This window comes from Protopterus annectens, chromosome 1.part1 (assembly GCF_019279795.1).
Source record: "Protopterus annectens isolate FY-2018-M chromosome 1.part1, PAN1.0, whole genome shotgun sequence".
Classification (NCBI taxonomy): domain Eukaryota; kingdom Metazoa; phylum Chordata; order Ceratodontiformes; family Protopteridae; genus Protopterus; species Protopterus annectens.
In genome coordinates, this window is record NC_056726.1 from 1,444,627,544 (window position 1) to 1,444,655,079 (window position 27,536).

General features: G+C 37.4%; 1 protein-coding gene across 2 annotated transcripts in view; it reads right to left on the reverse strand.

The window, feature by feature from the left end:
- LOC122810855 (urea transporter 2-like) overlaps positions 1–27,536 on the reverse strand; it is a 1,084,839-nt gene that overhangs the window by 904,339 nt on the left and 152,964 nt on the right. For both annotated transcript variants that reach the window (XM_044082408.1, XM_044082415.1), the window contains exon 4: positions 15,712–15,868. In XM_044082408.1, coding sequence (XP_043938343.1) covers positions 15,712–15,868 — 157 coding nt within the window. The remainder of the gene's footprint in view (positions 1–15,711; positions 15,869–27,536) is intronic.

The following is a 27,536-nucleotide window of genomic DNA, read 5'->3' on the forward strand; positions in this document are numbered from 1 at the left end:
TCTCACCCTACTTATATAACAAGGCAATTAAACAATTAACAAATTCAATCGCATGACGTATTCAAACTAATAAAATAAATAGAATGCATAAATACTGATTCTGCATAAAAACATTTTTTACATTAAAATTTATTAACTCTACAACTTAGCTGCTTTTATTTTGAGTCATTACTCTCCACAAGGACAGACCATCAATTGACACACAAAACTACGACCCATCTTTCTAACAAGACCAATATGCAAAGTCATGGAGCGAATTCTAATGGAAATGAAAAACAAGGACATTGGCAACCTACAGACACTGGCCTTATCCCGATCTGGCTTTGTTAAGGGAAGATCATGCCTGCTTAATCTGCTAGATTTCTATGAGACGGCCACCAAGTCAATGGACAAGGGTAAAACAGTGCATTGTGCGTATGTTGACCTAGCCGAGGCATTCGATACAATATCTCACTCAGGCATTGTCAACAAGCTCTCTGAGCTATGCATAAATCCTTACATAAATCACTGAATTGCTGGCTGATTCACAGAGAACAGGACCCAAGAATTCAGGACTGGTGAGACCACCTTCACCAAAAGAATAGTCACCAGCGGATTACTCCAGGCCTCCATGTTGGGCCTGCTTCTGTTTGGCATCTATTTCATAGAAGCCAAGGCTAACATTTAAGGCCTCTGGCTTACCAGGTTTGCAGATGACTGTAAATTGGGAAATATTATAGATTCCTCCCAAGCAAGAGGGTTTACTACAAACAAATGATTGGTACCAAAGCCACAGCCTAAAACTCAGTGCCAAAAAATGCATTATAATGCCCTTTTGGAAACTGTCAACCCAAGTTAAGTAATCCAGCAATAAAACACCCCCTAAGAGTAGTAACAGATTGGGGTCATATGTAGCAGCAAGCTGGCCACCACGTAGCTAAGACAGTAAAAAAGTCATTTTATATCTAACTTATGAGTAAAGGTATGGCAAAACAGTCCACTGAAGTTGTAGTACCACACTGCTTGGCCCTCATCAGGCCTGTTATTGAGTACAGTGCCCCTTTTGACATATATCTAACCAGATACTTGAAAGAGTTGGAATGCCCAAATGGTAATATCCTGTCCTACACTGTTTGTCTGATTGAGATCTGTCTCTGTATTCAGTCTCCTACAGGCTGCTGAGAAGAGATCTTTGCCCGGATTTCAGGGTTTCTTCAGACCCAGTCCTGATGGCTTTATTGCACAAGCAAAAACCAAATAGTTCCAGAAATACTATATTCAGGGATCTGAACTTAATTTGTGCCATAAACAGAACATGCTAGAGAGATAGGTATGTGTCCCAAAGGATCCCTGTGATAGGGAATAAGCTCTCCATCCATGTAAAACAAAGCTCTTCCCTGACCCTATTCAAAAAAACATTGACAATTTAATGGGAAATCATAAATTTACCTCGTCTGATTCCTATGCCCATTATGGACAGAGGCCATAAAAAAGAAAAGTCTTATCCTAACACCCTTCCTACAAATCCCTTAGTGACCTTTCTACTGACATGCCCCCCTCATATAGATGTCCATGATACCTGGGATCCCAATAGGTTTGGGGTGCATGTCTAGGCTTGTAAGGGCCCTAGTGGTCATTAGCCTGGTAACAACCTATGAACCTAAGATGAGGAAGAAGGCATTAAGGAAAAATTTCAGCACAACTTTTAGTCTGGAGATAGACTGGAGAAAACATTTATAAGACATCATGGCTTTCATCTGTTGCATGATTCATAGCAGTTTTCTAACATCAATAAACCTTTTGCATATGGGGATCATATCCGGGCATGTTTAAGTTGTTTAAGTCATTCAGAAAAATGCCTAATGAGTAATCAGTGCAGGAATCCTTACACCCACTGTTTATCAAAACAGTGAATTTCCTAATATTTTTCTCCACTTTCCCTTAAATTGTGTGGTCTAGGCTATTATAACATTAGAAGGCAGCCACAACTCCCATGATTGAGTTCTTTTTTTTGGGGGGGCGGGGGACTTACATTGCTAAAGCCATCTAAATAATGTATTGTGGTTGTGGTGACTTTAGCGTCAATGAGTTATTAGAAATCAGGTCTACTTTAGAACAGCGAACGATCAGATGATCAAATGCTGTTAGAGCGAACACTACATGTCGATCCAGCAAAATAGCGGATTGCCGGAACAGCAAATTTTTTCCAAGGGAAAGAAATCGATGGAACCGCCGTCCAGGTTGTGCCATTTCCTCCACTGTAGTGCGATCTCAGAGTTGGCATATTTAAGTGGGGGGGTGAAAGCCCCCCACTTTATTTAGTGTTTAGTGTTTTTTTTTTTGGGAACAGCGATTGTTTCCCTGGGAAAAAATCTCTGTTCTGGACGTTCGCTGTTTTGGATATTTGATATTTAGGGGTCGATATAACAATGTTCGGTCATCTCATCGTTCGTTGTTATAATATAGACCCTAGAAATCTAACTGGGAAACACTGACTGAAATAATGAATAGCATCACCAAATAGTAACTGACTTAACATGTTGCAGTTAAAAGTTTTCAGAACCCAACTAAAGCATTTAACACCAGAGTGCATTATATTTCTCTTGTAAAAAACATTTCCGGCTTCTGAGTTTGTGTTTGGCAGTATACAGTGAACAAAGTTAGGTGGTCTCTGATGTGCTCTGCCATGATGTGTCCCAAAAGTGATATGTACTGTTAGGGATTATAGAAATTCTGTATTAATTCCAGAGTGTCCACAAAATGCACAGTAACTATCAGAGTTATCCAAGTTAAGCAAAACATTGGGGGGGTGGCATAATGTTTAAGGCATTTACTTCTTAAATGCAAGATACAGGGTTTGAATCTCATCTTTTCTCACTGGATAGTTATTGGTTATGCATATAATAGCCTACATGCTGATTGCTGAAAACTTATGTATGAACCTTTTCTATTTATGGACCATTTATTCATTCTTGGTATGAAACCAACATGTTATTAGTCTGCTGTATTATAATTGTATCTCTGTTTGCTGGATTTTTGTAACGTATATGACTACTTGAATATTTCACTCAATATAAGTTCTACCAAGATGGCTTCATTCTGATGTTGACACTTTTCTTCCCCACTTATGTCTTCTTTCATAGATGGCTTTGTTTGTTCTTGATGTTATCCTGCACCTAATAATAGAAGAAGAATTGTTGTCCTTCTCATTGGCCTGGTTGAGAGGATGTACTTTCCTTTGTCAATGAACTGCCTGTACTGAATTGAGAGATTTAAGTGCCTTTTCAGTAAAGGTAAGCATACAGTAACTATAGACTAGAAATTATTTAAAATAAGATTGTTTGTGCAATGGCAGTTTATCAAATCATTACACATGCCAACTCTCCACATGGAATAATTCACCGACAGTGTTCTTCTTTTGAATCTGAAAAAAAGTGACAGAAATTTAAAGAAACAAAAAATATTATTTTTCTGGGAAGTATTTCAGCTCTTCAGCTCTTTTCATAAATGGAAAACAATGCAGAATAACCTTTTTGTTTGCTGGACCACTTATCTTATTTGTCTGGAAAGTAACAGAGATTGAAAATTAATGAAGTGACAATGTTTATGGAAATTATTTGGCTCCTTTAGTTCACAGACTCTGCCCTCAACATAAGCTCTTTTTGGCATATTTTACTTCAGATTACTTCAATGTTATCAACCAAAAGAAACTTTGTCAGTAAAAAACGTTGCACAATTACTTTCTAAAATAAGTTTAATGTCCCACAGGTACTGTCACCTAAAATTCTGTCTATATAGTCTGTGTGTGTGTGATAAAGCCTAACATAGGAAAACACACATGGCAGTGTGTGAGCACACAATGATCATTTAACAAACATGAAGAGATGTTCATTTTCTTTCTGTTTCCAGCAAATGTGAGCATCCGAATGTTAACACAATGTGACACTACACAATGAGACAAATCTACATGTTATTCTTTTATGTGTCATGCTCAGAACCAGGGCTGCATGCCAATTAGCAGCTTTATGTTCAGTGGGAGTATGTCAACCCATTGAAGGCAAACAAACTGATGCTAGTTTGCTGAAACCTCCTTCAGCGGAAGCAGGGATTGCCTTTTTCTCCGCTGTTGTGCAACATTGGAGTCAGTGTATACAATTCTGAAGGGGTGTACCCCCACATGAGGCAGTGCAGACCAGCTTGACCCCTGCAAAAATTGCTTCAATGTTCGTTGAAGGTAGTATTGGCAAACTGGTTTCTGTTTGTGCTCATCAAAACAGCCTTCGATGGATCAACATAAATCCATGCTTATCTTTCTGTATTCAAATTTGAGTTCTTTTTTTGAGGGTGAGGGGTGGATTGTGCAACAATAAAATGCTCTTTAAGTACTTCACCACGCAATTTCAAAATACTGGATGAGCAATTTTCATCTCTTAATATTAAAACCAAGTATCTTTCGTACATGTACAAGGATGCTTCTTTCCTTGTGTTGAACAGACTTGGCACCCACAGTGAGTAAGTGAGACTGAAATTTTTGTTTATTCATTCATTTGATTTTTTGACTGGGATAGCCCGGCTGATCCTAATGAATTTTCATAGGAGATGCAGCACCTTTGAACAGCATTAAACAGTAATATCTATACTTTAACTTTCTGTAAACAGCTATATGCTAGATCCATAAAATATTGCCTAGTATTTTGCAGTAGTAAAATGTATGCAATGTTACATTTTTAACAATACTACCTGCAAGATTGCCAGAAATATTTTCTGTTAATAAAATATTGCCTAGTATTTTGCGGTAGTAAAATTTATACAATGTTACATTTTTAACAATACTACCTGCAAGATTGCCAGAAATATTTTCTGTTAATACAAGTTATATTAAGTACTGCGGTGGTGGTGCTGCGGTAGCATTGTCGCCTCACAGTTAGACGTTGCACGTTCGATTCTCAGTTAGAGCGTCTTCTGTGTGTCGACATGCATGAATGGGCCTTCCTTTGTTGAAGGTTGTGCATTAGGCCCGGCAAGCCAGCACTTAAAAATCTACTGCCAATCATTAGCGAATCGGAGTTCCGCTGTGGCGACCCCTAACCGGGAAAAGCCGAAAGACAAGTTATATTAAGTAGTACATGCTATATTTACAAGTACACATAATATTTACAAATATTTATAAGTAGTTTACCTACTGAGTAACAAATGGGAAATTTGTAGGATAGAGAAAGACATATAGATTCATACTAAGCTAACTGCCCTTGCGAGCCATTTTAAGACTAGCCAATTATCCCTTGTGAGACTCAAACCCTGCACCTTGTGTTTGTAAGGCAAACACCATAACTATTAGGCCACCCTCCCACATATGAGAGGATATATGGAAAATGGATGTAAGACTTTATAATGTAATGATGAAATAGCTAAGGAAGGCAATTCTGGTATTGTAGGAAAGAAGAACTGATGGAAAAGTTACAGTAAGGTCATCTTATGCTGGCATATTACATATGTGTAAAAAACATATAAACATTTTTAAAGGTATTGATTAAGATGATATTCTATTGAACAGGAAGAAGAGGTAAGAAGAAATCAAGGGAAACAGGAATAAATGTGTAAGTGTATTACATCATAGTAGCACTGGGGCAGAGTGAGTAGCACTGTTGCCTCCTAGAAAGGCATTCTTTGTTTTGGTTTGATTATCAGCTGGGGTGCCTCCTGTGTAAGTCTACATGTCCTCACTGGGGTCGAATGGCTTTTCCCTGGGTACTCTGGTTTCCTTCCACATCCCAAGCACATACGATAGATGGCCTGTGCCCTAACTTATTTTAAGGTGTGTATATTATATGGAAAAAAGGCCTGTCGGTCTTATTCATTTATTTATTTATACACTTTGTTAACTGAGGTAGGTTTCAATCATTACTTGCCTAATAAATTCTCTGGATGGTGTTGCCTGTTCATGAAGTCAGTACAGGAGAAGGGTGCACCTTGACATAGCTGAATACATGAATATTGTGTTGTATTGTAGGATGGGTTGTGAAACTTAATGGGTAATTAAGACACCACAGGTATTATTAAACTGGTTACGTAATGAGGTCTAGTAGCAGTTAGTGCAGTAATGTCTTAAGCTGTCTTCATGGTGATGATTTTAAAAGTTACTAAAATGTTTGCCTGACATTACAGCAGTATTATACATTTTAATTAACATTATTAACTTGGATACATCCTGAATTCTGCTGAACATATTTATCTTTTTCTTACCAACAGAAAAAAATCATTTTTGTTGCACTACCAATTTATATTTAAGTTCTTCAGTTATGTAGTGTAAACCTGAGTTTCCCTTAAAGAAGGAAGGAAATATGCATACAAATGTTTGCTAGGTAGGTGGACTGTTCAGTTTAAGTCATAACCTGACCACAGGGCAACTACAAAATATATATATGTGATGACCCACCACTGATCCAGTAATCAAGGAGCCTCAATCCTCACAACTGGTGACAGTGGGGGACGTACACTGGGAGGATGGCAGGTAAACGCACAGTATTTCCAGACACAGCTCTCTGCATCAAATGCAGTTTCTCTTAAGAGCGCACAGAGACCACAGTCAGTCTGGAGCTGGTTTCTCCCTCTTTCTCCACATCCACAATAAGACTCTTCCTACCTTCTACTTCAAACCCTTAGCACCAGGAGCTTCCCTATCATGGTAAGGTTTCATCATGTTAACATGGTACAGTTTGTGCCCCTGCCTCCTGCCTAGCAGTTCTACCATGTAGTTAACACCACTGACCTTCCTTACCACATTGAAGGGTTCCTTCCAAGCTGCCTGCAGCTTGTTGTGTCTGACAGGATTGAGAACCATAACGTGCTGTCCCACAGCATACTCTCAAGCTCGAGCATTCCTGTCATATCAGAACTCTTTCTGCTGTTGGGCTTCTGACAGATTCTCCTGGGCCAAGCCCATGAGTTCCCTGCACCTTGTCTTGAGGTTTAGGACATATGTCATAACAGACTCCTTGAGGGATTCACACTCACCCTTCCACTCATCACAAATCAAATCTAGAGGTCCCCTTAACCTATGCCCATACAGCAACTCAAAAGGTGAAAAACATGTGGAATCCTGGGGCATCTCTCTGTAAGCAAACAACAAATGGGACAAATATTTGTCCCACTCCTTCTTAAACTGGTCTGCAAATGCCCATAGCATGCTCTTTAGTGTAGATATAAGCAGAATAAACACAAATACCAACCCTTTCTGGTAAAGAAGCCCCAGTAAAGAAAACCAAAGAATTAATCCAGCAAGACAGAGGGATTCCAAAATGGCCACTTTCAATAAAAAAAAATTTATTGTTGACACCACAAGCACTTTCACAGACTAAGCTGCTTTTTCAGGTAATGTCTATTAAACTAAAAACCTCAGTTTAAATACCACATACTACTTCTTCTGATTAATCATGTGACATCAAGGCACTCAAATAAGTACAGAAATCTTAATGAATTCATAAAATTGCATATCTAACATATATATATATATATATATATATATATATATATATATATATATATATATATATATATGTGTGTGTGTGTGTGTGTGTATATATGGATCTACCTGACAACACCGATGCACTACAACACCGACAACGAAATCACCGACACCACATAACCGAAAGTTCACAAATACGAAACCTCACAAGCCCGATACACCACAATCCCGACAATCAACAAACAAAACAAATCCCCTGTCCAAAAAGCACACACACAACACAAGCAAACCAAAATCCTTAAAAACCCACACTAAACCTTACATACACAACTATCTATAACCTTAACCCAAACCCTAACCCTAAGGTCCATCACTATCACACACTCACCTAACCCGTGCCCTAACCCTAACTCACTTAACCCGCCCCTAACCCTAAAGACTGTCACTATCGCACACTCACCTAACCCGCGCCCTAACCCTAACTCACTTAACCCGCCCCTAACCCTAAAGACTGTCACTATCGCACACTCACCTAACCCACGTCCTAATCCAACTCACTTAACCCACCCCTATCCCTAGAGTCTGTCAATATCGCACACTTACCTTACTTGCACCCTAACCCTAATGTCCATCACTACCGCATACTTACACAGCCTTTTCACATGTCGGTGTTCTCAGTGTCGGGGTTTTCATCCGTCGGTCATCTCACTTTTCGATCTTCTGGTGTCGGTGTTCTCATCGTCGGCGTTGTCAGCTTTTGGTGTTGTCAGGTAGACCCATATATATATATATATATATATATATATATATATATATATATAAAACATAAAACATACAATAATACATAGGTAAAAAACATTCAACATCTAAGGTTCCTAGAAGGTTTGTTAATGATTTGTTTTTTCTGTGGGTAGGTACTAAACAGCATTTAAGAGAGTCTGAGGTGTATGTAAATAATACAACTAATTATTTATGTTTTTCTATGAATGCATCAACAGACAGTATGAATTTTTTTGATGTTACTGTTGAAGTGGATGGGAATGGCTCCATTTTTAGTAAATTGTATAAGAAGCTATGCCATGTCAACCATCTTTTGTATAGGCATAGTATACAACCCACCCATATTTTTAGTAACGTGGTTAAGAATCAAGTTTTTAGAGCCTCCAGGTTAAATGTATGTGAAATGAGTTTCAAGAGCAGTTCGAAACTACACAGCAATATTTAAGGATGAGAGGTTATAGTGATAGAGAAATAGTTGACAATATATAGAAGGTTAAAAGCTTGAGGGGGACCACAGCTAAACATAATTTTTCAAAACCTGCATCAGACAAAATAATGTATAATAGAAACAATCAGTGTAAACTAGGGATACCACTACATTATTCTAGTAATGTTTCCATATACATGAATGTTATTAGGAAACGCTGGAAAGTCCTTATGACAGACAAAGATATTTCCAGAGTGATAGAGCCCACCCCCAGGTTTGTATTTAGGAACATGAAATCCTTAAAAAGGACCTTATGTTACCCAAGGAATAAACATGAAAATAGCAGTAATGCCACCTTAGCATGTGGCACTTGCAGTGTATGCACTTACATTGACAACATTTTGACTTTTATACACTCTGACCAGGATAGAATATATAGGTTCAAAGTCTTTGTGACTTGTAGCACCACCAATGTTGTTTACTTGACCTACTGTTTACTGTGCTCAAAATGCTATGTAGGCAAGACAGATAGAATGCTTAGAGAAAGAATAAAGGAACATCTGTATCACATTAGCAAAGAGAATAAAACTAATGCCCTTGCAAAACATGTCATTGGTTATAGGGAGGGTGCATGAGACATTAAGAGGAGGTGACAACAGGAATAGTACTGAGCAACTTGAGTCTAAGTGGATCATTAGACTGAGAGGTGATAGTGGGCATGGACTCATTGATGTGGTCCCTATAAAACCTAAGCTGAAATCTAGGAACCTTAGACATTGAATGTTTTTTACCTATGTATTATTGTATTTTTTTATGTTTTATATATATAATTTTATATATATATATATATATATATATATATATATATATATATATATATATATATATTTATTACATATGCATTTTTATGAATGTATTATGATTTCTGTACTTAAGGCTATGCATATGCTTTTATGTGACTGTTTAAATAATTTGAGTGCCTTTATGTCACATGATTAATCAAAGGAAGTAGTATATGGTATTTAAACTTATTTTTTTTTAGTTTGATAGACATTACCTGAAGAAGCAGCTTTGTCTGTGAAAGCACTTGTGGTGTCGACAATACAAGTTTTTTAATGAAACTGGTCATTTTGGAGTCCCTCTGTCTTGCTGTATTAAGTTTTTAGTGTAGAGTGTAACCTCTCCAACACACCATTAGTCTGGGGATGGTAGTGGGTGGTCTTTGAGGTGCTTCACCCCACAGCACTTTCCCAGATAAGCCAGCAGGTCTGATGTGAATTTGTCACCTCTGTCAGTCAGTATTTCTTTTGGGAAATCTACCCTGCTGAAAATCTCTAACAAAGCATTTGCCACCTTTTCTGCCTCAATGGAGGACAGAGCCACCACCTCAGGGTATCTGGTAGCATACTCTATTACCTCTAGGATATACTTCTTCCCTGTAGAACTTGGGGTACTCAGAGGCTCCACATTATCCATTGCTACCCTTTGAAACAGCTCCTCAATCACAGGCAAACACACCAAAGGAGCTTTGACCTTGTCTCCTGCCTTGCCTATCTTTTGGCACTGCTCACAGGTCTTGCTGTACCCTGATACATCCCTGGAAATCCCAGGCCAATAAAAGTTCTGCATAATATGTCTCTTTCTATGCTTTATGCCCATCTGACTTGCAAAGGGAATGCCATGGGCTATGGCTAGAAATGCCAGATGGTAGGCTCTAGACACTACAACTTCTGTATTCTCTCACCATCTAGCCCTCCCTCAGGGGTCCACACTTTATATAGTAGCCCTTTGTCCTAGTATACAGAGTCCTCTTTTACTTCACAGTCAGGCACCTCCTGGGCTTCCTCCCTCAAGTCTTGTAATGTAGGGTCTGAGAGGTGAGCCTGTCTCAACTCTCTCTTTGTAACTCTTCCCAGGTCTCCTTCCATAGGAAGAATGGTATCCTCTGACAGCGGTGCCTCACTGTCAGCCTGGGTACTACTACTCATCTCTGCCCTTGCAGTCACTCTGTCCAAGGGAACATCAGTACCCACAAGCAGCTGTGGCTCACCTTCAGTCTCACTACTACAAGGTAGCTCCCTCCCTGAAGTAGCCACCTGACCAGTCCTGGCTTCAAGTGTGCAGTCTGTCTGGGTACCCTCCAGGCTACCAGACCCACATGTTTGTCTCCAAGTCCAACTGCATGTAACCACATGCACACATGGTACTTTATTATCATTCCCTATCAGGACATCTGCAGAGATATCTTCAAGCACATCTTTTTGCTTGCTTCCTTCTTCCATCCTCCCAGTCAAGGTGAACCTTAGCCAAAGGTATTTGGAATGAGGCCCCTCCTAAAGCTCTGATGGGAGAAGACTGCACAAGCAAGTAGTGCTCCTCTTTAACCATTGCAGGTTTCACAATGGTTATGTCAGAGGCTGTGACTCTCTTAGCAGTGTCCTGTTTCCCATCTACTAAGATAGGATATAACCTCTTGTAGTAGTTTGTTACCCTTGTCATCTGCAGACAACTTACCACTGCCATTCTGTCATTCCCATTTACTGGCTCTCCCACCTTTTGTTCCCCACCTTGCCTCCGTGGACATCTATATACATTTAAAACATTTAACCCTGATTCTGTCCATGTACCTAAACTAATGGCTTCCCCTGTTACTGGCAGACTCTGTTGGGGCAGTTTAGTCTGCCTACCATTGGCTCCCTTAAACCCATGCGCAGCACCTGGTATCCTTTCCTGTGCAGTGATGCCCTGCTTGCTAGGTATAGGTCTCCCTTTTTCCCAAACTCATCTGTGGTATTACATTCTCTGTCTGGCAACCAGATTCTCATGTCCTCAGGTAAAGTGCTAAGGGCTTCTTCTCTCACCAAAAGGTCTGCCAGCCCTTCAAAAGTACTGACCTGACACCCACTCAACCACCTATGAAAATAAGTACTTAGTTCAGCAATATATTCACACACACTTTCATCTGCCTTATGCCTATGCTCACAAGACTTTTTTCTATAAGCTTCAGGTGTTAACTTAAAACACTCTAATAAACAATTTTTACTGTACTATAATGTAAACAATCAGTATCAATCAATTTAGAAACAGCAGTTACAGCTTTACCATGGAGTAAGGGAGGGTCAGGAACTGTACCCAGAGCCCTTGGTCAACATTATAATGTTTACATACCCCTTCAAACATATGAATAAAACTATTAAAAGTATCACCCTCTGTAAATTGAGAAAGAAATTTACTGACCTTTATTCCTTCTGGGGTTCGGTTACTCCCTTCCCCATTACATCCATGACCCTGGTGAAAAGTCAGCATTTCCTTTTTATGCTGCCTCTGCCTCTCATTTTCTTCAGCCTCCAAATATCTCAGTCTCTCATTCTCCTCAGCCTTGAGACATCTCACCCTCTCTGCTGATTCTAATGCCATCTGTTTCTCCTTTTCCTCAACCTCCTAATGCAGCAGACTCTCTGCTTATTCTAGTTCTAACTGTTTGGCCTCTAGTTCACGTTTCTTTAACTCCAGATGGATTTTTAAGTTCTCTGAGGCAAAGTTGAACCATCCATTTTCTGTGAGTCGTACATCCCCAAGGCCAGTCTATTTGTCCTTCTGGTTGCTGGTCTGTGATGTAGCTGTGACTTAGGCTGCAATAATTTCTGCTTTAGTCAGGTTGGCATGCACCATTTCTTTGGTGTGGCACATCTCAGCCAACTGGCTCCTTGTCAGCTTTCCATAATCCTCTGCTGACATCTTTGCCTGGTCTCCCTGACTAACTAAGCTAGCAAAAAAATAAATAAAACTGTTGTGATATGAAAGTCTAAATGTTTGTCATCTGGCTGCTCGAGAGTACAAACACCTTCTTTAGTGACCACTGTTTGCAGGCTACAGGAGTTCAATACCCACACCACTGAATCTCAATATGTGGATATCCCATCATTGCCAACAAATAATGTGATGCCCCACCACTGGATCAGTAATCAGGAGCCTCAATTCTCACCACTGGCACCAGTGGGGGATGTACGCTTTCTGCATCAAGTGCAATTTCCCTTAAGAGCACACAGAGACCACAGTCAGTCCAAGGCTGGTTTCTACCTCTTTCTGCAGATCTCCAGTAAGACTCCCCACTGGCACAGCTATAGAGTTTAGATCTCAGCTGAGTTGCCAAGCCAAGACCTCCAACACCCTCTCTGTCCAGCCAGTGGTTCATGTCCCTGCCCAAGCAGCTGACACACACATTATTTGAGGTTTGATTTACACACACACACACACACACACACACACACACACACACACACACACACACACACACACACACACACACCTGGGAAAAGCTGGCACAGGTTTACTAGCTATGCCTCCTTTTGCCCAAACTATAAGGTAGTTATCACTGCTACCAGCCAACTCTTTATCAGCTACTTTAAGGCCCTTAACAAAGGGTGCCCAATCCTACTGTGTAATATTAATACAAATGGTAGTTTGACCAAGACCAAGGCTATTTGAAATGGCCCACACAGTGTCACCAAATAAATATGCAAGTACTCTGAAAACTTAAATATCTCTACACAGATCAGCCACAATGATAGGTTTATATATATTTAAGAATAAGTACTAAAAGAACAAGACAATACTAAATATATATTCAAAGTGACAGAGTTTAAAACCACGGGAAATATTTAAAACAGCATTGCAGGACAGTCTTAGATAAGTAAAGAAAATTATCTAAACTAAGATTCAATATATTCCATCCTGACTGAATCTAAGAGAATTACTATACCCTAAGAACTTACTGTTATAGAGCAAGGCAGATGTCGTGAATGGATCTTCTAGCTATGTCAAGTCCGAGACAGAATGCAGAATGCACTGTTTCTGTAAGAGATTTCTCAAATTAATATCTAAAATCTTACTGCTGGGATAGCTTGCAGAATGATATCATTTCTTGTCATCCAACTCTATCCCAGGTGAAACTCCCACTGCTGCAGCCTAGCAGCATTTAGCATCTTCCTGTAAAAATACATAGACCTCAGATCTTTGGCAGATGCTGTAAGTCATAAAACAATTACATTCCTTCATGTTTTCAAAACTAGTCATTAGTTCACTCTGAAAACGATACAGAAAGCTTCTTAGCACAGACTCTTGCATTGAAACTGAAATATACCATCTTTTATGGCCTTGCCATAAAATATTTTAATTTCAGCTATTTTTCCTGAAGTTAACCTCCTGTATTCTAGTTTCCACTGTCAAAATATATACATATAAACAGTTGCAATAGTGCATGTAAATTTCTGTTTTATTCCAGGAGGGCACACTATGGTTACATTTCAAGTACAATCACTTTCTAAAATGACTTCTTAACATACATGTCTGTACAAACCAGTTTGATATACACATGACATACAGTCCTAATACATTTGTAACATGAACATCTTATATAAATCATGTTGATATTCACAAATCACATATAATTATTTACAAAATTCCAGGTAGCTGTAGTGCCAGTATCTCCCTGTGTCTCAATTTACATAAGAGAAAACATGAAAATGTCAAATAATTCTCATTTTACTTTATACTGCCAATGTATGATAGTAAAACATCCAGGTCACTCAAACCAAGGCATGACAGCACAGAGTTTATTTCCAATTATCATTATATTTACAAATAGAAGAATAGTAAATAATGTAAACATTTGTCCTTGATGCATTTATTTTTATTTATAATTAAAGAAGGGATGACATTCCAAGCTGCAGTCCCTAGCTTTGGGAATTATGTATTGTTTTATTATAGGGAGAAACTAGACTTATTTTGAATGTAAACTAGATAACTATGCTGTAGTTGACTATTTTAATTTAATATTATATATGGGATAATGACTAGTAAATAACACGTTATGCAAAAATAAAATGTCAGTAAAAATAATTAGGCATTACAATAATAGAAAGTCATATATATATATATATATATATATATATATATATATATATATATATATATGTCTGCATATATGGTTACAGTTCACCTTGTTGATTCATATAATGTCAACAATGTGAGTGTGTGTTTTTTCTCAAAAGTATGTTTTATTTAATGTTGGGAACATTGACTTTCAACAGTATGTGAGCTTTGCTTGCATTCAGGTAAGTGGAGTTGTTATCTAGTGCTGAATTTTGTGGATGTACCAAACTTTTTGGTATTCGAGGCAGGCTTTTGTGTGTGTGTATGTGTGTTTTCTCTGGATATCTTATGTAATAAAGTTGTTAGGGAAGGGTTTTTTTCCCCGTAAAGTCTGCCCTCCTAACCTATGCCTCTTACTCATGCTAATCCAAAAGCTAAACCTCAACTCCAACCCAAGACTGTACATTACAAAAAATACTTCCGTTAACTTCACCACCATTCAACAAATTACATATGCAGGAGCTGTTATGTTGTGTTTTAATGATCAGAAAAGGAAAACATTTGCTTTTATTTGTTGATCATTGCAAGTCTGTGATTTTTTTTTTTGTTTTGACAACTTTTAGAGTCAATGTTTATCTTCCAGTTATGTTTATATATGTCATCATTAACAGATGTATATATCCATATAACTATAGCTATCCCTTTCTCTCTCTCTCTCTCTCTCTATATATATATATATATATATATATATATATATATATATATATATATATATATAAAATATATTTACTTATTTCCCTCTAATTATATTTACAATTAAACCAACAATCAGAGAGCAAATTATAAATGTGAATATGTAATAGTAAATTCCATGCTCCAGCATAACTCCCAGAAATATGTGAATAGATGTATAGATGTATACATTGATTTATATAGTTATAGTATATATATTTTATATATATATATATATATATATATATATATATATATATATATATCTAGAAGAGTGTGTGGCATATGTGTGTGTGTGTGTGTGTGTGTGTGTGTGTGTGTGTGTGTGTGTGTCTGTGTTAAGTATATATCTAAAAAGCGAGAGAGAGAGAGAGGGAGGGAGAGAGAGAGAAAGACAGAAAGAGGAAATGTAGATAGCTTAGCAAGTTTCAGTTTCATCCCAAGTATGAATTACCTTTAAGCCACTTTCCAAATTCTTCCATGTCTCCAGTGATGTATCGAACACCTTTATTAAGAACATTAATCAACTTGCAACAGCCTTCCATCCTTGAAGATTTTTTGTCTTCCTTCTGTTTTACTGTGTGTTGAGGATTCATGAATGATTTCACCTCCTAGAGAAAATATTAAAACCTGTCAGCTCTTTGTCATGAAACATCTATGGCTCCTGTTATTAATTTATTCTACTTGTACAGACTTATTCATTAAATGTACAAGTTTATTCATTCTGTAAGAGTAAGTGTTTTATTCCTAGTACTAGGCACCATACGCACTGTCTGTTTCCTTTGTGTATAGCTTATAATTTACTTAAATGACTTCAGGAACAATAAAATGAAAACGGACATAAGACCAGGGGCTATAGGAAACCTTAGATAATTGGCTCCGACACTGCAGCAGATGTATGATAGGTATGGGCCACAGTATTCAGTGGCAGGAGAAATGGATGGAATTGAAGAGAGAAGAAACAATGGAGAAGGCCATAAGTGGTAGGCTGAAAATAAATGATTATAGAGAGACTTAAGGAGATATGTTTTTACTTTGGGAGTGGTAAGACATGGAACCATAGTCACTGTCAGAAGGTAGGTATATGGAATATTTCATAGATATCTGTAACAGATGGAATGCTGCAGGCTGGGTGAGCCACAGTTACCGAAATATTATCTGCAACATATATAGACCTTCTTTCCACATCTTCCTCTGTGATGCTGGGCAGGCTTTTGAATACCAACCATTCAGTGCATTTTTCAGTAATACAGCTGAAAGATTGGGAAGCAAAAACCCTCCATAAGCCATGCACTAAACTCTAACCCCTGTTCCTCTACTTTTGGTAAAATCATCACTGGAGTCCCTGCAGCTTATGATAGCAGCACCCCCCCCCAACCCTGTAGTGACTCTTTTTTTTAAGTAGTATTATTGAGCAGAGCTATCTTCCAAGCAGTTGACTAAGGTTCAATTCTTTGCCAGTTCAAGAAGTCTGTATATTTAAAAGTGGAAGGATGGCATAAAGGTTAAGATCTTAACCACAGAGATCCTTCAGTCAGTCACTTGACCTCCATCCCATCTAGTGTTCTTCTATGTAGTAATACATTTAAATCCAACCATATTATCTGAAATTAGATCAGAAAGTTTTCACAATGTTTAAATCTCTTGAGTAGTAAATGTCTGCAGGCTATACATAAAAAATCAGTTTACAGACTGCATAAAATGCTGTATGCATTCCTTCATTTTCTAAACTGCTAGTCTTTGTGAGGGTCCTGATAGTATCAAGTTGAACATGATAGACAACACTTCCTATCCCCAGCAACACTTTCCACCTTTTACAGGAGGATGCCTAGATGATCCAAGGCCAGCTGAGAGAGATAACCTACCTAGCATATCCAGGTCTGCACTATGTGTCCTCCTAGTAGCTGTGCCTTATAAACCTACTCACTCAGTACACAAACCACCTCATGTGGCTCCTCTCTGTTATTCCATCGCCTCCTCCTACCTGTACCATAACTCAGTCTCCTTCATGCTTTTGTTTTATTCCTTCACCCTCAACTACTCTTGTCTTCTATTTTTCAAATCTCTCTCTCACCACAATACTTCTTGTAAGATATGTTTCTTTCTGTTGAAAATAACAGCAATATGACTGTCTGTGTACTTTACCAAATATGAAACGCAGTTCTCCCTTTTTTGAAAAATGTTGTAAATGGTACTGTTTGCTATTTCCTTTCACATGTTAATGTCACTCTATTACCGTTGTTAGTACATTGGAGCCTTTCTCTCTGGGCCTCCGCTGACAATGGGTCTTGCGCCCAGAAAGACTTTCCTGGTAAAAAAAAAAAAAGAAAACAACAAATAAATAAATAATAAATATCCTTCTGTATTGGTGAGCTTCTCATTCTGCCCCCGAGAGTAAGCCCAGCAACACTATGAAGAAATCATATCTGTGCCCTTTTTGTCTGAAATCTTATCCATTCATTTACTGCTCAAAGTTTGCGGCCATAGTTGAGGAATAGGACATAGACTGACTGGTAAACTAAGAGCTTCATTATAGGATTCAGATTTTATGTTCCCACAATAGTTGACTACAATGCCAACAAGTACTGCCATAGCTGTACACTTCTGCTGCTCAGTATCCTGATCCCTGTTACTGTCATTCGTGAACAGGACCCAAAGTACTTCAATTCCTACACTTGAAGTAGCTATTCACCCTTCCTAACTGATGAGAAAACCTGCTCTTTTCTGGGAAGAGAACTCTTGCTTCTGATTAAGAAATAGTGATTCTCCTTCCAGCTGCTTCAGACATAGTAGTGAACCACTTCAGTACCTGAAGGGGATAACAGCCACTTGAGGCCAAAATAAAATCACCTACATACAAAAGTGATGCAACCCTCATCTCCTCAAACTGCTTACTCTCCAAACCTGAATGAGTGAACTTAATAGATTATAACTCAGTCACCCAATTATATCAAATTTCAGAGACAAATTCCAGCAGCTTCATATTTGCAATGAACTAATATAACAAACTTAGCCAGGCTACAACTGAAATTGGTCCATTTGGATCAATCCACTACCCCGGTCAAACAGGCAAACAAAATTAATGTTTTGAAATCAAGGATCATTTAGGTCCTTCTTATTTTGCTAACTTTTGACCATAATACTTCTTTCTATAGATGTTGACCCTGTTTGATCTTTGTCCAGCAGGGGCGCTGCTACTAGAATAGGTGAGGGATACCACAGGGAGCCCTCATCCAGGAATGTATGAAGCTCAATTGTATCCTGCCCTATACTTATGGTCATACTGCCTATTGGAGTGGGGTCCATGCTTTTCCCATGCCTGTGATTCTGACATAACTCATCAAAATTGTAGCAGTCCAGTTGTTTCAGGATGGAGTAATGATAACAACTAATGTTTTTCCACAGACCAAAAGTTTACCCATTCACTACACTCCTCAAGCCTACATCATTACTGATGCACACACAAAGGTTGCATTGCTGTTATACCCTATCCTCCCCAGAAGATGATGTGCGCACCTGAATGACTGAAGGGCCTTGCAGTGCCTTCTCCCTCATTATGTACACTTCTATACATTTTTAGTATAGGCCTTGGTTACCAGTTTGGTAAATCCAAAAATACACCCCCTATCATGGTAGTGCAGGTAACGCTGCATGCTGGCATCTTAGTGGTTGGCGGTCTTACTGCTCCACTTTCTCCAGTAACTACTATTGATCTGTAAGTCTGAAAAAGTTTAACCACACTTGCTTGAAAATTATGACAACAGTCACCAATCCTGCACAGATACAGATGCAAGCTTACGAGATCGCTCGCGTACACACACACACACACACACACACACACACACACACACACACACAGACACACACACACACACACACACAAACACACACACACACACACACACACACACACACACACACACACACACACACACATACACACACACACACACACACACACACACACACACACACTATTTTAAAATGTGTTTACATTTTAGTTATCACATGATTCAAATCTGCAACATGCAGTTAAGAAGTAGAAGCTCCTTGTGGAAGCAGTAATAAATATTAATAGTTACCTCTTATACTCAGTTATTAAAATTGCAGTTCATTGCTCTGTCAATATTTTTCTCTCTCTCACAGTTTCCAACCTGATCATCTCTGTTTATTGGCACCACTTTACTAATGAGTTTGCAAAACTCACCTTGTATTGTTTTGCTTAGTAGCTATCTTTATATGCTAGTTGGTGTATAATGGCAGGACTAAACAAATTCCACAAATTGATTTGCCAGGGGCACTGTCCCTGGCCAATGAAATTCATAGAGTGTTTTACTCCTTGATTTTCCCACACATATAAAACTGAGATGAGGGTGGTGTCACTCGACTTGTGTATATTCAATAAGGCAATGAAGATGGGTATATATTTAAGTAGTATATTACACACAAACACATCAGGACGGAGAATGGTAACATTAAACAAACAAAGTAACTAACTGTCTGACTACTACACACATGCATGCTTACACCTCTGCTGCTCACTACAAAATGGAATTTGTGTTAGCATGCATTTTCTGAAGGATATGAAGTCTGAAACGCAGATGTTTGTCATTATTTACGGACTTCAGTTCTCTGTGATTTGCCATAAAAACATCACTTTTATGAGGAACAGACCAAAATATCAGGCAAAAATCTGGACATTCTGAGAAAATCTGAACAACTGAGAGGTATGTTTAAATTACCTGTTAAATGTAGCTGCAGTCACCAGAGATCAGTCATCTTATTTATTTTTGACTGCAATACATTAGCTAATATAACAGTATTACTTATTTACTTATTCCCCCGGATTCACTAATCTTCCATGCAGAACTAGTCTAGTGCTGCACGGAAGTGGCAGTTTAGGAGGAGGATGGCAGCGCGCCATGCATATTAATGAAGGCACGCTGCCTGAGCCCCTAATCTTACATGGAGCATGGACGAGTGCAGGTGGCATGTCTGAGAGCAGAGCTCTCAGAATAAACATGCCCCTGCAAATTAGAACAGCTGAAAATGTAAATAAATGAGCGAGACCACTCATAGGTGTCTGCATATTCCCACCAACAGTCCCCCATGTGTACAACAGCAATAGGACATAAAAATAAGTAACCCCTGTAATTATTTTTAAAACCCCAAGTACAGCTAACCATAGGTGTATGGGTGTGCCCATTGCTAAATGAAGCAGCACAGCAATAGAGTAGTGGTCAGAACATCCGCCTAACAAGCAAGCATTCCCGGTTCACTTTCCTCTGTAGCACATACCATTTTCTATGTGAAATCTGTATACGAACATTCATTTACATTTTATTGCTGTATAACCTACTAAATAACATTTAAATGTAAGCTGGAGTACTACATTAAATGCACATGTGAAGAGTCAGTACCATAATGAATGTCAGCAGTAAGCAGGCGTAAGCACAGATAAGCAGCAGTAAGCAAATGTAAGCACTAGTAAGAGTGTGCAAGTGCGTTTGGGTGGGGTGAAGCACCATCGACACAGATTAAGCAAAGGAGAACCTAACTGCATGTAAGACACTCTGACCAGAAGTCAACAGTGCTTACCTCTGCACAAACCCGCTTACAACCACTTGAAAGTGCCTCAAGCACACCGTATCTAACGGCCTGTGTTCTGCCCAGCAACAAAACAAACAGCCACCGCAAGGCCGGAACCCAGGACTATGCACACCATACATTAAATGATTTACCACTAAGACATGCCAGATATGCAGAAATTGTATGTTGTCAGAAACATAACCCCGGCCCAGTCATGAAACAGTACAGAGAATGTATACCTACAGCTAGATGGGCGTGTGTCTGCAAATACATCACTAACTAAATGGATACAACATATCTATAGATGTAGTCACATATATACACACACATATATATATATATATATATATATATATATAAATATCCAGAGATATATACATATATATATATATATATATATATATATATATACATATACATATATATATATATATATATATATATATATATATATATATATATATATATATATATATATATATATATATATATATACACAAATATATGAACAAATATACACGCAAATGCTGACATCTACACATATATATAACATATATATGTCCACATATACACACCAAGTGACATATGTACGCAGATATATGTCTCCGTAGGTATATTCCGACATAGTTAGACATAAGTAAGCAAATATATACACCCACAGAGGTATATATGGCCAGACATCTGTAGATATCAATGGTAGATGAACAGAAACATATATGTCCACATGCACCATCAATGGGCCTGAGAGGCCCCAAACAATATACGTCATGTACGAATTTGCATAACTCCTGCCCAGCCAAACACATCCGCCCTACAATACACGACCAAGCTCATATTATTGTACTTCTGTCATTGAACTAGGGAATTAAATCAGCCCTCTGTTATGTGTCACATGTCGACATCACATACCCCTCTCCCCCACCCACTAGGCGCGGGCCGAGCAGTACAGGCCCATCCAACCCAGGCCATCCCCAACCCATACATACATAACCCACAGTTCTGCTTCCCCCACCTGCAGCACACATGCAACCACCACCCCTACCCTGGTTACCGGCCAGTAGCTAGCTCACCCCCCCCCCAGGACCCATCCCATAGGATGTCCTGACTCAAGTATCCTAGGTGTGGCACACGCTAGAGACCATGCACATAGCCAGGGGTACCTATATAACCCTGGGTGTAAATGAAGGTTGAATACCCAGTGTTTGGGTTGTCCCACATGGGATGAATCTATTCCTGGTACTAACAATAGATGTCACATGTGACTCTGTGTACGCTAACGGATTTAGTGGTAGGTATTGCAAAGCATACGTGGCACACAAGGTTGGTCTTTATGCACACGAAACACAGTATCCAGCAGTACCAGTCAATATTACTGGATATGTAGCTAATGATTTAGAGGTATATGTGTTAGTATAAATATCCATAACTAAATAGATATATACCTCCCCCTCTCTGTAGTACAAATGTAAACATACATAGATAGACATATAACTAAATACCCACATATACCTATATACATATGCAGACACCCATACATCCTCATGTCGTTAGAGATATGTATATATATATATATATATATATATATATATATATATATATATATATATATATATATCCAATAATCCAATGGAATGACTGAAGTAACCCAAAACCAGTAACTCCACCAAACACTTCAGTTGAATTCCAAGCCCAAAGGAGGTCTCCTCAATAAACGAAGCTCAGTTAAGACTTCAGTAATTTATTGGTACAGCTTAAAAAACAGACTGACTTTACACAATATAAAAAACAGATTTAGCGCTTTCATTTCCTATCATGGAAACATCATCAGAGTAATTTTCAAAGTTCCCGCCCTTAGTTTAAATAGACTCAACACCTAATTAATAAAATTCCTAATTAAAGGAATATGACTACTTAAAACTATAGCTTTTATTGTCTATAAATAAATACACACACTATCTTACCACTTTTTATACATTTAAATATGTTATCACAAAAATCATGCTGTTTCACATATTTTAAAAAACATATATATATATATATATATATATATATATATATATATATATATATATATATATATATATATAAAATTAAACACTTCTACAAAGTAGTTAATGTTATAAATACATTAAATCAATAATTTTCATACTGTACTAAAATTCATTACTTCCTTTGACTTTTATATATATATTTATTGCATATACTTAATATTTAATACTTGTTGGCTCTCATTTTAAGTGCTGGCATAAGTGAAATATAGTCATTTAAACCTGGTGGGTTGCAAGCATTCAACTGTAGTTGCCAAATAAGTTCCCTTAACTCCAGTTGCGCTTCCCAGTCCCCACCTCTTTCACTTCTTAAAACCTGTTCAATAACCCAAAATTTAAAATCTGCTCGTGGACAAACTACAGTATGTCTGTGAAGTGCATTGGTTTCTCTCTTCCTGTTAAGTTCATATGTGTGCTCATATATCATTTGTTTCAAACTCCTCCCTGTCTTTCCCACATAATATGAGCCACGTATACATTTAGCCAAGTACACTATTCCCTTTGACTGACAATTATAGTAATCCTTCGGGTAGAATTTCATATTAATATGCTCTATATCCAGTCCCCCTTAGTTGTACACAAATGGACATTGTGACATCTACCACATTTGTATGTACCTACCTTCTTTTTAGTTCTAAGTACTTGTTCCTTCTCAAATATTTCCTTTAGGTTCCTATTTTTCTTATACCCAAATTTTAACCTTTTAGAAAATATTTTACTACTGTTGGGCATAGATGAAAACAAAGTCCAATTTCCATTTATTATATTTTAATACCCTTAGTATCTTGGTTGTAAGTCAATATCATATATACATCCCCTACCTCTTTTGTTTCTTCTATCCCACCTACCACCATTTGGGTACAGTTATCATTCCCATGCCCACTTAATATTAAAGGTATGTACTTCTCTTTCCACCCTTTCAGGACTTCATGCTTAATATTCACTATAGTCTCTACAGGATAGTCCCTTTCTTGAAAAAGGTTCTGTATGTAATCCAACTCTCTCCTCATATCTTCCTCCTCTGATGTCATACGTATCGCCCTAATCATCTGCCCTTTTATTATATTTTGTTTCTGATTAATAAGGTGATTACTACTTTAATGTAAGTACGAACTGGAAAAACACTCCTTCCTGTACAATTTTGACTTACATTTTTTGTTTTCATTATCCTTCAGAATAGTAACATCCAAAAAGTTAACTTTGTCATCCCATATTTCATATGTAAATTCTAAGAATTCAGTTGTTTGGCCAATATACTTCACAAAATTGTCTATTTCATACCTGGGTCCCTTCCATACAATGCATATTATCATCCAAAAATCTAAAATATGCTTTTATATATTGCTTGTATCCAAAATCCAGTACAAAGTGTTTCTCCCAAAATAGTAATACTATATTAGCCACTATAGGTGCACAGGCTGCCCCCATTGGTATACCATCTATCGGATGGTATAACTATCCTTGGAAATATATATAGTTGTTTTTCATAACTAACTCCGCACTCTCTAATACTAAATTAAAGTCTCTACTGTTCAAAAACCCAAATTCTGTCATCATTTCCTCTAACCATTTAAGGCCTAATTCATGCGGAATTACAGAGAACAAATCTTTAACATCCACTGTTATGAATCCATATTCCACATCAAACTCTAATTTACCCATTTTTGTTAAAAAATTCCATTAATCCATTAATATATGTGGATACAATTTCTGATATGGTTTTAATTTCCTATCCACAAAAATAGCCAAAGATTCAATTTTGGACCCAACTGATGAGACAATGGGTCTCATAGGTGGGTCCATGGGATTCGTATGGGTCGTTGGTATTCCAAATATACTGGAAATAAATGTCTTTTCCACTCTCAAAAATTCATATATTATAGCCCAGTGTAAAAGGTTGTCCTCCAAAATCAGATCTATTTTACAATAGGCTATATTAATTTCATTGCATGATACTTGACTGTATCTACCTTCCACGTTCAGAACTCTAAACATCTTTCCTATATATTCCCAGTTCTGCATAATCACTACCCCAACCCCTTGTCTGATTTCATAATTCTAATTTCTTTATCATTACTAATTTCCTTCATCATTTCAATTTCTTCTGGGATAATAAAAAATGAAAAAGACCAATGGTTAGACCACAGCTGAAGATAAAAATGGAATAATCCACATCAGGAAATAAATCACTTGCAGCTTCACAGTAGTGCCCTTTATAAAACCAAAAGTTGTAACTGAGATGTAGTAGTCAAGGTAGGAAACGGTTCACTTGCAGTTTAACACCACTTTATTAAACAAGAGTAAGCTCTTTTGCGATCTAAGTCAGCTGATCGCTTCTTCAGACTCATAAAAACAGTTAAAACATTGGTATTTAAAATATGGTTCACCCAATGAAAACACATATAGAACTATGACATAGACTAATTAAAATTGCATACATCAGTACATTAATTTGACTTATATTCTGCATAAGATGAAGTAAAATATACATATAACAGACACATTTTATGTAATAATCCATATTACTTAATGTTTTAGTGGTCTGGATTTTAAAAAAGGTTTCAAGGAAACAGCATTATTCAATCCAGGAGACCTATCTGCCTGAAGTAGTAAAATCCATCTTTGTCCTGCTTCCTCGACCTTATTCCTTATATCACCTCCCCTCTTACTTTTATTTATTATTTCTAAAACCATGAAATTAAAAATATGTTTCCTATCTTCTTCTTTCACATGTTTTGCTAAAGCACTTGTGTCTTTTTTATTTCTTATATCTCTAAGGTGTTCAAGGATATGTTCCTTTAGACACCTATTGGTTTTGCCTATATAAAAGGCATGACAGACAGTGCAGAAGCTGAAATAAACCAAATTTTGTGTTCTGCAGTCAGCATAAAAATCTATATCAATTATAAATCCTAGTGTAGGATGTTTATATGTAGATTTATTATATAAATAGTCACATGCTGTACAATTTCTGCAAGGAAAAGTCCCCTGCCTATCAGATAGGATCATTCTTTCATTGTTTCTGGATTTATAACAGAGTTGCCTTTTTAAGGATCTCTTATTTCTAAAAGAAAAGCTGGGTCTATCTTCTAACATTTCTCTCAAGTCTAAACATCCTACACTAGGATTTATAATTGATATAGATTTTTATGCTGACTGCAGAACACAAAATTTGGTTTATTTCAGCTTCTGCACTGTCTGTCATGCCTTTTATATAGGCAAAACCAATAGGTGTCTAAAGGAACGTATCCTTGAACACCTTAGAGATATAAAAAATAAAAAAGACACAAGTGCTTTAGCAAAACATGTGGAAGAAAAAGATTGGAAACATATTTTTAATTTCATGGTTTTAGAAATAATAAATAAAAGTAAGAGGGGAGGTGATATAAGGAATAAGGTCGAGGAAGCAGAACAAAGATGGATTTTACTACTTCAGGCAGATAGGTCTCCTGGATTGAATAATGCTGTTTCCTTGAAACCTTTTTTTAAAATCCAGACCACTAAAACATTAAGTAATATGGATTATTACATAAAATGTGTCTGTTATATGTATATTTTATTTCATCTTATGCAGAATATAAGGCAAATTAATGTACTGATGTATGCAATTTTAATTAGTCTATGTCATAGTTCTATATGTGTTTTCATTGGGTGAACCATATTTTAAATACCAATGTTTTAACTGTTTTTATGAGTCTGAAGAAGCGATCAGCTGACTTAGATCACGAAAGCGCTTACTCTTGTTTAATAAAGTGGTGTTAAACTGCAAGTGAACCGTTTCCTACCTTGACTACTACACCTCAGTTACAACTTTTGGTTTTATAAAGGGCACTAATGTGAAGCTGCAAGTGATTTATTTCCTGATGTGGATTATTCCATTTTTATCTTCAGCTGTGGTCTAACCATTGGTCTTTTTCATTTTTTTTTGCTTGAGGTGTATACCAGGCGTTTATCCAGCTTTTGTTTTCTTTCACGTGTGTCTTCTGGGGTAATGTTGTTAGGGTACCATTTCTTTCTATTCTTGTAATAACTTTTTATCTCATTATTAACAATGGTTTCAAAATTATGTAAATCAGGTACCAACGGGGGGGATTACAGGTACTCTTCCTTTTAAATGGTTTATTCCTTATACCGCTATCCTCATAAATAGTGGCTAAATTCAAATTTCTAACAAACATCTTTGTATCTAATAGTGTATTTGCCAAATTCCCTTTTCTATTTGGAATAAACTTAAAACCTTTTTTGAAAAGCTGAAAATGCCTCTCATCCATCTCTTTTCCAGCATAATTACACACTTTAAAATTGTATTTCTCATAAATACAGCCTCTCCTAATAATATCCACTTGTCCAGTACTTTTGTTGTTCATCTCCTCTCCCAATACTGTCTGGTTTGGTATGTAGGATTCACATAATTCCTCTGTTTTTTGCAGTGAACACCTTGTTGACCTCTCCCTTGTATTCCTACATCCCTTGATGTCATTTGTACATATGTAGGTTGGACTGCTAAGTTTCGTATTCTCTCTGATCTCCTCGGTGGATCCATATCTAAAGGGATGTCATAATCATCCTCTTCTATCACTTCTAAGTTGCTTCCATTCCTAGCCCTTCCTTCATAGACACACCCCATGTCTTTTCTATTGTT